The sequence below is a fragment of the Microcaecilia unicolor genome, chromosome 11 (assembly GCF_901765095.1).
Source record: "Microcaecilia unicolor chromosome 11, aMicUni1.1, whole genome shotgun sequence".
NCBI lineage: Eukaryota > Metazoa > Chordata > Amphibia > Gymnophiona > Siphonopidae > Microcaecilia > Microcaecilia unicolor.
The window spans coordinates 82,492,698-82,508,309 of NC_044041.1; the positions used below are offsets into that span (position 1 = coordinate 82,492,698).

At 47.2% G+C, this 15,612-nt stretch overlaps 1 protein-coding gene across 2 annotated transcripts in view; it reads right to left on the bottom strand.

The window, feature by feature from the left end:
* ZFR2 (zinc finger RNA binding protein 2) overlaps window positions 1-15,612 on the bottom strand; it is a 324,672-nt gene that overhangs the window by 181,334 nt on the left and 127,726 nt on the right. For both annotated transcript variants that reach the window (XM_030220048.1, XM_030220047.1), the window contains exon 6: window positions 3,550-3,732. In XM_030220048.1, the coding sequence (XP_030075908.1) occupies window positions 3,550-3,732 (183 nt within the window). The remainder of the gene's footprint in view (window positions 1-3,549; window positions 3,733-15,612) is intronic.

Consider the following 15,612-nt stretch of genomic DNA (forward strand, 5'->3'; position numbering starts at 1 on the left):
TCTAAGTGACCATATGTCCTGTAAAAACCAGAAGAAAGCTAAAATGAAAAATGAGAGGCTTCAAGGCAGTTGGAAAAGAAGGGAAGACATGAATAAAGCATGCCTGCTAAGGCAGCTGAGTGACTGGGAGCTTGGTAGACAGGACTGTCCCTCAGAGAATATGAAAGAGCTGATATATCCCCATGGCATCTGAACAATATACTGTATGCCTCTAGAGAAGGCTTCTTAAAGTCGGAAAAAGAAAACACTGTATAACACTACAGCCATTGAGAGTGTCTGTTATGGTCAGAATTGCAAAGTACCAATCAATTGACTCTTAGACAATGTAGTCCTATTCACCAGGGAATGAGAAAGACAGAAATTTACTCTATGCCTATAGAGAAAGTTTCTAAAGTTCTTAAAACACTGTATAATACTACAGCTATTGAGGAAAATGCTTGAAATGAATTATGATATTATGATAAGATGTAGATTTTCCACCAGGCAATGAAAAATGACTGAGCACCAGAAAAAACTAGTGTTAACAGCCTCGTGATACATAGAAATTTAAAAGAAGAAAAGCTTGTTATATATCCATATATGAAAGGAGCCCCCTTTCAACCAAATATTGCCTGCTGATGTGAAGAGCATTTTAGAATACGCCGTTCAGCACATACAAAAGTGTACACATCTTGGAGCCGAACTGCTCTATGAACTGCAGCCTTACCTTCAGCAGAGAGATCCCCGACTGATAAGATGGAGGGAGAAACAAAATGGCCGCCGTTCGCTCCACTGGCCCTGTGGCGATCGTCGACAGCGCGCCCGACACCTCCGAACAAGCGGAGCCCAGTGGAACGGCGAAGAAACAACAGCCGGCGAAAAAGGCCCCGAAAAAACTGGAGGCAGCACCGGACCCGAAGAAACCTTGAAGGGAGAGCAAAATTTACACGTTCCGTCTGCGTGAACTGCGCGACGCTGACCGACAGCAGCTGTTTGAACTTTTAAGCCATATCGGAAAAAACAGGTGGCCGCGCTTACGCGGTTCGCACCTTTCTTTTTTTTTTTTTTTTTTCATTTGTTTAAACTGCCGCCGCCAAAACGCAAGAAAATGGAAGAAATTAAATCTGACAAGAAAAATCGCTGTTTAAAGTCACAGATACTGAATTATTTTCTTCTGTTTGTTTTTTTTTTTTTTTTTTAATAACCCCTCAATCATAATGAAACACTGGAGCTGCCTGCTCGTTAGAAGTCTGGGGAAAGAAAGGCTGCTTCTTTGAATTTCCTTTTATTTGATTTAATTCTTTTAAAGCAGCTACCTGTTAAAAGTGGCTGCCTCTCCCAAAGACGGTACACCTTTCCAGAGAAAGGGACGGCCCTTCCCTGCTAAGCCAGGGAGATGGGGAGGAAGGGGGGTGGACTCGAGACACCCGAGTTTAACACCCCCGAGGCTGTCAAAGAAAGAAGAGAAAGGACACCCTGTCAAGCCTCTAAATAAGATTCCAGGCACAGAAGAATTATCACAAATATCTGTAATATCTAAAGAGAAAAGGAGAGAGACTAATGGGCTCACTTCCTACCTGCTGGGAGACTGAGAAAATACTGAGGCTAAGGTCACATGGCCAGGGCTCCTATTGGCTCTCTAGAGTCAGAGTTTTTTCTCAGTCTCCACCTGCTGGTAGGCGAGCACAACCCATCAGTCCAATCCTGGTCCGGTCCGGAGGGACGCTAAGGAATAGAACATTTATGAACAGAAACATATGGCTTTTTAACTGTATTACAGAGTAACATAGCAGATGATGGCAGATATAGACCAGTACGAGCATTAAAGGTTGTTATCAGCCACTCCATGTAGGTTGCCCCATAGCGCCTTGGTTTAGGGTTGTATATTTGTAACAGACTTAAAAAACTATGCTTTAGCACATTTGTATAAATGTTCTAAAAATTATAAGTTATCTATGGCAGCCTGAATGTTCCAAGAATATGAGGCTGATTTGTCCATTACTCTTTCCCATTTCCTGTAAAAACTGAAACATAATGGGGGTAATCTCTATAGATCGCCTAAAGCTAGGTATTATTATTTATTGCACTTGTATCCCACATTCTCCCACCTATTTGCAGGCTCAATGTGGCTTACAGAGTATGGCATTGCCATTCCAGGGTAAAAGATACAATTGGTGTTACAAAAGATCAAGGACAACAAAAAGAACTAATCAAATAGTTATAAAAAGAAGATATTCAAGGAGGGGTGGAGTGGTGAAGTGTTATAATTAAGCTACGGATTCTCGAGGTAGGCTTTGTTGAAGAGACATGTTTTCAGAGATTTGTGAAAGTTAGTTATTTCGTTAATTGTTTTCAAGCTAGTTGGTAGTGCAATCCACAGCTGCGTGCTCATGTAGGAAAAGCTGGTCGCATGTGTTAGTTTGTATTTTACTCCTTTGCAGCTGGGGAAGTGTAGATTAAGAAATGTGCGGGCAGATCTTTTAGCATTTCTGGGAGGGAGGTCTACAAGGTCTAGCATGTAGGATGGGGCATCTCCGTAAATTTTATGAACAATGATGCGTGCTAAGCATAATTTCTATATTGGCAATTGCTGTTATAGAATATTGCGCAATTGCTGTTACAGAATACTAGCATAAGTCCACAGTTATGCTCCTTAATTTAGGCGCCAGAACATATGCTGGCTCAATGGCTGGTGTAAATACAGTTACACACCCAACTGCCAGCAGTTAGGCACAAGCTAGTATTTTATAACCTTTGCACCCAAGTGCTGGGTATGCCCATGACCTGCCCATGCCCCTCCCAGGTCCACACACCCCTTGCACTTATGCGCTTTGGGTTTTGCACAGTTTACAGAATACTGACTTAGGACAGATATGCACATGACTGCTAACTGGTGCCAATTAGCCACTTAACCAATTATAGCCAGGAATTGACTGTTAACATCAGTTTGCAGCTCACTTATCAAGTTACATGCGTAAGTAACAGTATTCTATAACTTGCACACCAAGTATAAAGTTGTGAGTACAAGTTTACAGAAATAAGGGATAGATGTATTCTGTACTTTGTAATTGCAAAATCAATGGTGCAAACACAAGTGCTAAGTGTACAGCTGACTAATACAACCAAACAATATCCACTTTAATTATTTGAATCACTTTTCTGATTCGCCTTCTCAGAATTTATAAAGTTACCTCTGTTACTAAGTGTGATCACCATCTCCAAGGCCCTCTCAATCTTCCCACAAATCCAACTGCTTAAGCCAACAAACAGTATATTCTAACCATTCTTAAAATCCAACAGGTGGCTAATGACTTGCTCTCTTCCCTCCTCACAAGCATGTGGCAAGGTCCTATCGTCTGGCAGGCTAGGAGCAGAAAGGAAGTGACATCTACCACAGTAGAAGCTCTTCACAGACATTTTTGTGTGCCATTTCTGTTATATTTAAATGTAGTATAACACAATTCTTGCTCATCAAATAAGAAGACCCTGTCCATGGAGTCAGGCCTGGATTACTTCAAGCTGACTACATGCTACTGCTATCAGTGTGCTACATTATCTATCTTCCTTTACCTTCTGGTGCTTTGCACCACGGATGTGTGCACTGTATGCATCTGCTCCTGTGCAAGCAATATCGCAAAGCTCACAGCGAAGTTGGCTTGGTATCCCACGAGGGCCAGTGGTCAGCTGATTCCCTGTCTTCAGGGCAGCTTCCTTCTTTTTGTGTTTCTGTCCCTCTAAATGTTCGCGATAAGTCTACAAGTAGAGAGAAATACATCCATACAATGCTTCCCAATTCTATGAAGTATATTTGTAAACATCAGACCTTCAAAGAGAGCTGTCTGGGTTGGCTTGGTGGCTCAGTGATAATTTTCTCAGATGCAATGTTTGTTTAATTTCGTGGATATTTATTTATTTATTTAGATTTTGCTCTTACCTTTTTCAGTAGTAGCTTAAGGTGAGTTACATTCAGGTACTCTGGATATTTCTCTGTCCCAGGAGGGCTCACAATCTAAGTTTGTACCTGAGGCAATATAATACTAACACAGCAATTGTTTTTAAAGGGGGGGGGGGGGGGGGAATGGCAGGGCTTTTTTCCCCGTCTTTTGGCTTCCAACTTAGTCAGAACCATGATTTAGGATCTATCATAACTATCCATGGATTTTATAGCCTATTTATATCCCAACTCATTTAGCTCAGTCCATTGCATTGGCATGCCTCATCCAAAGGCCATCCACCAAAAATTCCTACTGAATTCTGGAGTCAGAAGCCCTAAGTGGCCACTAGGTGGTGGTGGTGTAAAATGACTAAATTATTTCACTCGGGAGTTGTGAATACTGCCTCCACAGCATCCCCAGTTAGCCTGGGCAGAAGAGGCATCTAAAGTGCAGAATTTTAGAACACTAATTATAAAGTTTTTTTTTTTTTTTTTGGGGGGGGGGAGGGGTTTGCACATAAACCCTGCAACCTGAGTTTGAGTCCCACTGCAGCTCCATGTGATCAAGTCACTTAACCCTCCATTGCCCCAGGTACAAAAACTTAGGATTGTGAGCCCTCTAGGGATAGAGAAAATGGGAAAATTAGGTTCTTACCTTGGTAATTTTCTTTCCTTTAGTCATAGCAGATGAAGTCATTACGTATGGGTTATATCCATCAACCAGCAGGGGAGACAGAGAGCACTCAAACTTTCACAGTGCCCTCTTGGCCAGCTAGCTCCACTGCCTCTTCAGTATTTGAAGCTTCCAAAGCAGTATGGCAAACCGCAATGGGAATCACAAGAGCTTTCCTCACAGCGAACGATGGCCCATCACAAGGGCATGAACTCATAAAGGAGGGAATGCACATCCTCCTGGAGGGAATAAACTCATCCTCCTTATTGTACAAGTGGAGGGGAACACACGCGCCTCCTGGAGGGAATCACACATCCTCCCAACACACTGGAGGAAATGAACTCATCCTCCTATTTATAGAACTGGAGGGGAACACACGCGCCTCCTGAGGAGAATCAACACATCCTCCAAAAAAAACATGCTGGAGGGAATGAACACATCCTCCTAAATTTAAACTGAACATGAATCCTGAAGATTGTTTTCCAACTTTCTCCCAAGGAAGGAACTTCAGGAAATTAGAACAGAACCTGAAAAACAGAGTCACAGCATACAGACAATCATACAGGGAGGGCTCATGGCATCATCTGCTATGACTAAAGGAAAGAAAATTACCAAGGTAAGAAACTAATTTTCCCTTCCTTGTCATCAAGCAGATGAAGCCATTACGTATGGGATGTAACAAAGCAATCCCTAGATAGGGTGGGAACAAGCCACACCACGCGCTAGCACTTGTGCACCAAAACGCGCATCCCTCCTGGCAGCCACATCCAGCCTGTTATGTCGGGCAAAGGAGAGCTTAGAAGCCCATGTTGCTGCACTGCATATCTCTTGAAGAGAGAGTGCTCCAGTTTCAGCCCAAGAGGAAGAAATCGCTCTAGTAGAATGCGCCTTAAAGGCTACAGGCGGAACCCTGCCGGCCAGCAGATAAGCTGAAAAGATAGTTTCTTTGAGCCAGCGGGCAATAGTGGCTTTAGACGCTGGAGACCATCTGCGAGAACCGGATAGCAAAACAAACAGATGATCAGAAGTCCTGAAAGAGTTAGTAACTCGCAGATACTGCAGCAGAGTCCTGTGCACATCCAAAAGGTGCAACTGCCCAAAAGATTCTGGAAACTCTTCCTCTGAAAAAGAGGGCAAGAAAATAGGCTGGTTTAGGTGAAAGGCTGAAACCACCTTAGGCATAAAGGAAGGCACGGTCCGAACCGTGACTCCGGACTCTGAAAATTGCAAAAATGGGTCTCTACAGGACAGCGCCTGGAGCTCTGACACCCGTCTCACCGAGGTAATGGCCACCAGAAAAACGGCCTTCAGTGTCAAATCTTTCTCCGATGCTCGCCGAAGCGGCTCAAAAGGAGATGCCTGCAGGGATTTCAAAACTAGCCCCAGGTTCCAAGCTGGACAGGGTGCTCGCACTGGAGGTCGGAGCCGAAGCACCCCTCTAAGAAACCGTGCCACATCTGGGTGAGCAGCCAAAGACACGCCTTCCACCTTACCACGAAGGGAGGCCAACGCTGCTACCTGCACCCGCAGGGAATTATAGGCCAAGCCTTTTTGTATACCTTCCTGCAAAAAGTCCAGAATCGGCGAGACAGGAGCCCGCATTGGAGCAATGGCTCTGGAAGCACACCAAGACTCAAACAGGCACCAAATCCTGGCATAAGCCACGGAAGTGGACCGCTTGCGGGCTTGCAGGAGAGTGGAAATAACTTTATTGGAATAACCTTTATCCCTCAATTGCGCCCTCTCAACAGCCATGCCGTAAGACCAAAGCGGCCGGCGTCCTCCATGGCTACCGGTCCCTGAGTCAACAGGTTCGGTACCAGAGGTAACGGCAGAGGAGCCTCCAGGAGCATCTGTCGGAGGTCTGCATACCAAGGTCTCCTTGGCCAATCCGGGGCGATGAGGAACACTTCTCCTGGGTGCAGCCGAATCCGCAAGAGCAGGCGCCCTATCAAGGGCCATGGGGGAAACACATAAAGTAGACCCGGAGGCCAGGGTTGAGCCAAGGCATCCAACCCCGCCGAGCGAGGATCTCTCCGTCTGCTGAAGAAGCACGAGACTTTGGTATTGGCACTTGTCGCCATTAGATCCATCACGGGCTTGCCCCATTTGGCACAGATCTGCAGGAATACTTCGTCTGCCAGATTCCATTCTGCTGGATCGATCTGATGCCTGCTCAGATAATCGGCCTGCACATTGCTCTGACCTGCAATATGAGCTGCCGACAGACACTGAAGATGCAGCTCGGCCCAGTGGCAAATCAGTTTGGCCTGCGCGGCTAGTGCTCTGCACCTTGTTCCGCTGTGTCGATTTATATAGGCCACCGTTGTCGTGTTGTCCGACATCTCTCTGACAGCCAATCCTTCCAGGGTCACTTGAAAGGCCAGAAGCGCCTGAAACACCGCTTTCAACTCTAGGCGGTTGATGGACCACTCCGACTCCTCGGTGTCCATAGACCCTGGGCATGCTTCCCCTTGCAATGTGCGCCCCAGCCCTTCAGGCTGGCATCTGTTACCACTAGGCACCAAACGGGGAGCGTCAGCGGCATTCCACGCCGCAGCATGCTGTCCGAGAGCCACCACTCCATGCTGAGTCGGGCCGCAGGGAGCCAAGTAAGTCTGCATTGGTAATCCTGAGAAATAGGAGACCATCTCCGGAGCAGGGAATACTGTAGAGGTCTCAGGTGCGCTCTCGCCCAGGGTACCACTTCCATCGTGGCTGTCATCGATCCCAGCAGCTGGACAATGTCCCAAGCTCGCGGGCGGGGCATCCTCAGGAGCAGACGGACCTGATTCTGAAGCTTGCACCGCCTTAGCTCGGGTAGGAACACATAGCCCGAGTCTGTGTCGAACCTGGCCCCCAAAAATTCTAGAGATTGTGAATGGGTCAGGTGACTTTTGGCCATATTGACGACCCAGCCTAGAGATTGCAGTATTGAGACCACTCTGGCTGTAGCTTGTAAGCTCTCTGTTGCAGAGTCTGCTCTGATGAGCCAGTCGTCTAGGTACGGGTGAACCCTGATACCCTCTCGCCTGAGAAAAGCAGCTACTACCACCATTACCTTCGAAAAGGTTTGGGGAGCTGTGGCGAGGCCAAAAGGCAAGGCCCTGAACTGGAAATGCTTTCCCAACACCGCAAACCTCAGAAACTTCTGGTGCGGGGGCCAAATCGGTATGTGCAAGTAAGCTTCTTTCAGGTCTAGACGTGAGAAACTCTCCTGGCTGTACCGCCGCAATGACGGAGCGCAGGGATTCCATGTGGAAATGCCGCACTCTCAGGGACTTGTACACTTCTTTTAAGTCCAGAATAGGGCGAAAGGACCCACCTTTTCGCGGCACCACAAAGTAGATGGAGTATCGGCCGCAGCTTGCTCGGCGGGAGGCACCGGGGTCACAGCCCCTAACTGAATCAGACCTTGCAAAGTCTCCTCCACCGCCGCCCGTTTGACGGCAGAACCGCATCGGTTAGTACCGGAAGACTGGAGGGTAGCCAATGTTACTCCGATTTTTAAGAAGGGTTCCAGAGGAGATCCGGGAAATTATAGACCGGTGAGTCTGACGTCGGTGCCGGGCAAGATGGTGGAGGCTATTATTAAGAATAAAATTGCAGAGCATATACAAAAACATGGACTGATGAGACAAAGTCAGCACGGATTTAGTGAAGGGAAGTCTTGCCTCACCAATCTAATGCATTTTTTTGAGGGGGTAAGCAAACATGTGGACAATGGGGAGCCGGTTGATATTGTATATCTGGATTTTCAGAAGGCGTTTGACAAAGTGCCGCACGAAAGACTCCTGAAGAAATTGCAGAGTCATGGAATCGGAGGTAGGGTATTATTATGGATTAAGAACTGGTTGAAAGATAGGAAGCAGAGAGTAGGATTGCGTGGCCAGTATTCTCAGTGGAGGAGGGTAGTTAGTGGGGTCCCGCAGGGGTCTGTGCTGGGTCCGTTGCTTTTTAATGTATTTATAAATTACCTAGAGATGGGAATAACTAGTGAGGTAATTAAATTCGCCGATGACACAAAATTATTCAGGGTCGTCAAGTCGCAGGAGGAATGTGAACGATTACAGGAGGACCTTGCGAGACTGGGAGAATGGGCGTGCAAGTGGCAGATGAAGTTCAATGTTGACAAGTGCAAAGTGATGCATGTGGGTAAGAGGAACCCGAATTATAGCTACATCTTGCAAGGTTCCGCGTTAGGAGTTACGGATCAAGAAAGGGATCTGGGTGTCGTCGTCGATGATACGCTGAAACCTTCTGCTCAGTGTGCTGCTGCGGCTAGGAAAGCGAATAGAATGTTGGGTGTTATTAGGAAGGGCATGGAGTCCAGGTGTGCGGATGTTATAATGCCGTTGTATCGCTCCATGGTGCGACCGCACCTGGAGTATTGTGTTCAGTACTGGTCTCCGTATCTCAAAAAAGATATAGTAGAATTGGAAAAGGTACAGCGAAGGGCGACGAAAATGATAGTGGGGATGGGACGACTTTCCTACGAAGAGAGGCTGAGAAGGCTAGGGCTTTTCAGCTTGGAGAAGAGACGGCTGAGGGGAGATATGATAGAAGTGTATAAAATAATGAGTGGAATGGATCGGGTGGATGTGAAGCGACTGTTCACGCTATCCAAAAATACTAGGACTAGAGGGCATGAGTTGAAGCTACAGTGTGGTAAATTTAAAACGAATCGGAGAAAATTTTTCTTCACCCAACGTGTAATTAGACTCTGGAATTCGTTGCCGGAGAACGTGGTACGGGCGGTTAGCTTGACGGAGTTCAAAAAGGGGTTAGATAGATTCCTAAAGGACAAGTCCATAGACCGCTATTAAATGGACTTGGAAAAATTCCGCATTTTTAGGTATAACTTGTCTGGAATGTTTTTACGTTTGGGAAGCGTGCCAGGTGCCCTTGACCTGGATTGGCCACTGTCGGTGACAGGATGCTGGGCTAGATGGACCTTTGGTCTTTCCCAGTATGGCACTACTTATGTACTTATGTAAACAAGTCTCTTACTGGGGCGTTGAATTCTATTCTGTATCCATCTCCGATCAGGTCCAGAACCCACTGATCTGAGGAAATCTTGGCCCACTCCTCGGCAAAGAGGGAAAGCCGTCCTCCGATGACAGGCATCGAGGAGAGGGCCGGCGCACCATCATTGAGAGGGTCGCCCCTGAACTCCTGGTCTTGAGCCACCGGCTGCGGAACGCTTGTCCGAGCGAAAGGAGTTCCTCTGCTGACCACGGGCACGTGAAGTGAACCCAGCAGAACGCCCCGGGCGGTACCTTCTAGCTTCACGGAAGCGAGGTCTGTACGAGGAGTGGACCGCCTGGCCCTTAGAGGAAGGCCTCTGCCTATCTTCGGGCAAGCGCTGGGGTTTAGGATCACCCAGGCCTTTCACAATTTTCTCCAAACTCCTCACCAAATAGGAGAAGTCCTTGAAAAGGCAACTTCACCAACCTTTGCTTAGAGGCCATGTCCGCTGCCCAGTGTCGTAGCCACAGACGACGGCGAGCCGCCACTGCTACTGCCATTTGTTTAGCCGAAGCTCTGACAAGGTCATAAAGGGCATCAGCCAGAAAGGACAAGGTCACCTCCATCCGCGGAGCCACATCCAAGAAGGGCTCCGCTCCATCTCCGGGCTGAGCCACTGCCTGTTGCAGCCAAGCTAGGCAGGCTCTAACAGCATAACAGCTGCATGCAGACGCCCGAACAGTGAGACCTGCAATTTCAAAGGACCGTTTCAATGCTGTTTCCAGCCTACGGTCTTGAACATCCTTCAGGGCAACACCTCCTTCAACAGGGAGGGTAGTTCTCTTTGTCACCGCAGTGACTAGGGCATCCACTGAAGGCATTTGAAAACGAGCCAAATGCCCCTCACGCAGAAGGTATAACTGCCCCATAGCCCTGGAAACTCTCAAAGGTCCCTCGGGGTCAGCCCACTGAGCCGAAACAAGCTCTAGGATGGAGTCATGCAAAGGGAAGGCCCGAGCAGCTTTCTTGGTACTAGCCATCCTGGGATTACCCGAGGAGGCCATGCCACTGTCAGGATCTTCAATCGAGAGGGCCTGCAGGGTATCTGAAATAAGCGCTAGCAGCTCATCATGGTGGAAAATCCTCACCGCGGAGGGATCATCCAGGTCCCGTGGTAAATCCGCACCTGACTCTGGTTCCTCAGACCAAGAACGTCTGTCAGAGTCCTCCGAATCCTCACACCCCGACCACGGGGGGGAAAAAGGTGCACCACAATCTGAAGGGGAATTAACCCTTCTGCGCTTATCTTTAGGCCAAGCATCCGGGAAAAAAGCCTCACTGGGCAGTCCCAGGCCAGAATCCATCGGGGGGGGGGGGGGGGCAATCAGAGGAGCCTCAGGTGACCCCTGAGGAAGGGCTCTTTTCATCATGTATGCTTTATGCAGCAAAAGCACAAAATCCGGGGAGAAAATCTCACCCTGGGCACCCAAATCCTGTCCGGTGCCAGCCACTCCTGAAATAACCTCATCTCGAGGTGCCCCACCCGGCTCAGGTCTCTCCGTGTCCACGGAGGCCGCGCCATGCGGTGTAAGCAAAATGGCGCCCGCTGCCAGCTCAGAGCGGGAAGAAACATCGCTCGCCATGCTCAGGCCGGCTCCTACGCCAGTACAGCACGATTTACAGAGCCCTGCTGCTGATTTGCGCTTGCCACAAGTGGAACAGCGCTTTACATTGTCCGCAGCCATCGCCGAAAAACGGCGGTAAAATCCAAAATGGCGGTTTCGCGCCAAAATCGCCCCGATCGCGGGCCCACCCCGGAGGAGTTGGAAAACACTCTTACCTCAAAGGATCTAGTGTACAACTACGATCCTGCTGAAAACCAGGTCAAAAACCTCTGTTCTTTTTTTTTTTTTTTTAAAGCTGTGAGGAAAGCAGAGGTATTGAAGACTCCGGAGGCTCAGATGAGTGGGAAAGGCAGGGAAAGGGCGAACCTATATGCCTGCATCCACTGTTGGTGGGAAAGGACAGGGAAAGCAAGGCAATATGTCCACATCCACAGAGGTATGGGTAAGGCAGGGAAAGGGCTAACCTATGTGCCTTTAAAGTGAAGCTGCTATAGCCTCCAACACCCCGGTTAACAACTGGCAAGCCAGGAACCACCTCCCGGCAGATTTTTCTGGAGCTCGAACAAGCTGCAGCCACCCTGCTAGGGGAGATAGAGAATACTGAAGAGGCAGTGGAGCTAGCTGGCCAAGAGGGCACTGTGAAAGTTTGAGTACTCTCTTTCTCCCCTGCTGGTTGATGGACATAACCCATACGTAATGGCTTCATCTGCTTGATGACAAGGAAACCTGATTATAAATTCTGCGTTAAAAGTATGTGTAATGACAAGAATGGGTACACTTTTATTCGACCCGAGGGTTGGCATGTCAGAGGAGTTTGTGGGAACATGCGCAGAGTCACAACATATGCATGTAGGTTGTGGAGAAGTTAGATCTTACCTGCTAATTTTCTTTCCTTGAATCTCACCAGACCAGTCCAGAATCTGTGGGTTATGCCAGTCAACCAGCAGAAACTGAAAAAAGTCTTGTCAGCTCTGCCTTATAAAAGCACAGTGTATGCCTAAATCTTCAGTATTTCTTTAACACTGCTGTGGAAACTCACTCTCCCTCTTCTTTCAGATATTGCGAAGTTACTCACCTTTAGAAGGTGTTCTCTCAGGACAGCAGGCCAAATATTTTCACAGCTGGCTCACATCATCTGATGGAGCCCGATGTAAATGACTAGCGAGATTAATATAGAATTTTCTAACAGCATCCCATACAGTCTTCCCACCTGACACATGAGTCCCTCAGTCATGTAAAATAGCTAAAGAATACAACTCCAAGGGAAGGTGAGAGGGTATGTGAGAATACTTGGCCTGTTGTCCTCAGAGAACATCTGCTACAGGCGAGTACTTCACTTTCTCTGAGGACAAACAGGCCAGTTGTACTCTCACAGCTGGGAACCCTAACTACCAGGCTCACTAAAAACAACAATGCTAGGATAATAGGGACTCAAAGCGTCAAAGCCTGAAAGTCAATTAACCTGAAACTATTCACATAGTGAAGCTGCAACTTGGAACCAAAGAAAACTGGGCCTAGCGGGGTGGAGCTGGATTCTAGACACCAACAAATTCTTCAGGACTGCCTGCCCAAACCAGCACATCAGATATCCTGCTCAAGACAGTAATGAGTTGTGAATGTATGGACAGATGACCACGTCACAGTTTTGCAAATTTCCTCTATGGAGGCTGAACTCAAGTGGGTTATTTATGTAGCCATTGCTCTGACATTATGAGTCATGACATGACCCTCCAGTCAGCCCAGCCTGGGCATAAAGTAAAGAAGATGTAATCTGCTAGTGCATTTGCCAATGGCTACTCCCATCCTGTTTAGGTAATAATAATAAAAAAATAAAAAAAACAAGCAGTTGGGTGGACTGACTACGGGCTTTAGTCTGCTCCAGATAGAAGGCTAAGGCTCGCTTGCAAGATATACAGTACACTCTCAAGATGGGTATGTGATTTTAGGAAAAATGTTGAACAACTGACTGATTAAGATGGAACTCCAACACTACCTTAGGAAGGAACTTATGGTGAGTGTAGAGAACTACTCTATTGTGGTGAAACTTAGTGTAAGTTGGATCAGCTTTTAGGGCCTGAAGCACACTGACTCTGTTAGCTGAAGTGACCGCCACCAAAAATACAACTTTCCAGATGACAAGAATCAAGTGGCTCAAAAGGAGCCTTCATCAGCTGGGTGAAGACAATGTTCAGATCCCATGACACAGTTGGACATTTGACAGGGGGGCTTTGTCAATAGCAAACCTCTCTTAAAGCGAGCAATCAGAGGCTGTACAGTAGTGCTGTCCAATTCATGATTCAAATCGATTCTTCGATTCGTTTTGGACAATTCGATTCTTTGATTCGTTTTGGGAAAAAAATCAGGAGTCCCGATTCGGGATTTTCCCACCTCCCTCCCTCTCGCCTGCTATCACCCAAGCCATGCATCCCTCCCTCCCGCTGTCACCCAAGCCACTGTCGCTGCTTCCCTCCAGGGCAGAAGGAACCTGGTAAGTGTGGTAAGCATGGCAGGGGAGCGCCCTCTGGATGGCGCCACAACCCATGCTTACCACAACCCAGACGGCTCACCTGAAGGCAGTTCTCGGATCCCACCTGCCCACCCTCAGCTCCCCAACAACCTTCCTTTCATTCCTGCCATCCTGGGGGGTTTAAATCTTTTATTTTACCTATAGTTGCGGTGGCAGCAGTGAAACCAGCAGGCTTATCTTGCCTGTGTCCCGCCTTCCTCTGATGTAATTTCCTCTTTCCGTGAGGGCGGGACACTGAGAGGGAAAGGAAGGCTAGAAAAATTGAATATCACTAAAACACCTTCACAAATTATTGTATCTGGTAGAAACAGCAATTATAAACTCTAGTTTGTTCCCATTTTTCTTCACTGTTCTTCAATTGCTGCTGCCCGTTCTTGTTTTTTTGTTTTTTTTTTAACCTTTGTGATATATTTGCATGTGGGTCTCACTATTTCAATCTAGTTAAATCGAATCGAAAAACCAATTTTTTTTGAAAGAATCGAATTGTACTGAATATTTTAGCTGAATCGGACAGCACTACTGTACAGAGATGGGCTTACCTCTTACACAGTGATAAGCACTAACTGCACTTAGATGAACCATTACAGATTTGGTTTGCAAACCTGACTGAGGAAGGTGCATGAGGTTTTCCAGAAATGTATGTGTTGGGCAGCAAACCTCCTCCACTTAAATTTGTACCACCTTTCAGCACAGTCTTTCATGGAAGCTAGCAATATGCAAGACACACCCTCTGGCAAATCTAAGGATTCAAATTCTATGCTCTTAATATCCAAGCTACGAGGGCCAGGGGATTGAAGGTTGGGATGCAGAAGGGATCCTGCGTAAGGGTCAGAAGTTACTTCCATCTCTACAGATCTTCGGAGGCCAATTCCAGATCTGCTTTGGCCAGTAAGTTGCAATTAGGATCATAGTTCCCTTGTCTTGCTTCAGTTTCAGCAAAGTATTCTCTATGAGAAGTACTGAGGATATGCATACAATACCCTTCCCCCAATGAAGGAGAAAGATATATGATTAGTCTGCCGTGTGATCTGAGCCTACAGAACTGGGGCACTTTGCTGTTGAGGTAAGTGGTAAAAACATCAGAAGAGGTGCCCCACTCTCGTAAGAACTTGCAAGCTACGCCCATGCTGAGAAACATTTCATGTGGTTGCAAAACCCTGCTTAGTCTGTCTGCCAGGCAGTTGTTCTTTCCTGGTAGGTATGTGGTTCAGATGATCATTCTGTGAAGGAGGGCCCACTGCTTCCTGACACAAGGGGGCTCATTTTCAAAGCACTTAGCCTTCCAAAGTTCCATAGGTTTCTATGGAACTTTGGAAGGCTAAGTGCTTTGAAAATATGCCTCAAGGGGTAGGATCCTGTAACCTCCCTGTTTATACAGAACATTGCAACCCGATTGTGCATTTGAATGAGAATAATTCGGTTCTATAGCCAATCTCTGAAAGCCTTTAGAGTGTTCCAAACGGCCCTCATCTTGAGGAGGTTGATATGGAGATCTGTTTCCTGAGCAGATCAAGTTCCTTGGGTGTGAAGCTCATCCACATGAGCTCCCCATTCCAAGTTGGATGCATCCATTGTTAGCACTGTCTCAGGTTGGAATGGTAGCCTCATAGTCAAATTTGTTTGAACTGTACACAAGAGAAGGGTATGAGTCAACTCTGGTGGAATCTGGATTACATCTGTTAAGATTTCCAGCTGCCTGACACTACTCTCTTAAATGGAAACGTGCCAAGGGAGCGACATGAACTGTTGAGGCCACGTGGCCCATGAGTCAACATTTGCCGAGCTGTGACCTGTTTGCTGCTTTGGACCTGTGAGACAAGAGCTATTAAAGTCTCTGCTCTCGCTTATGGGAGAAAAGCCTGAGTCTGCAATGTATCAAGCAAGGCTCCTATGTACTCCAATCATT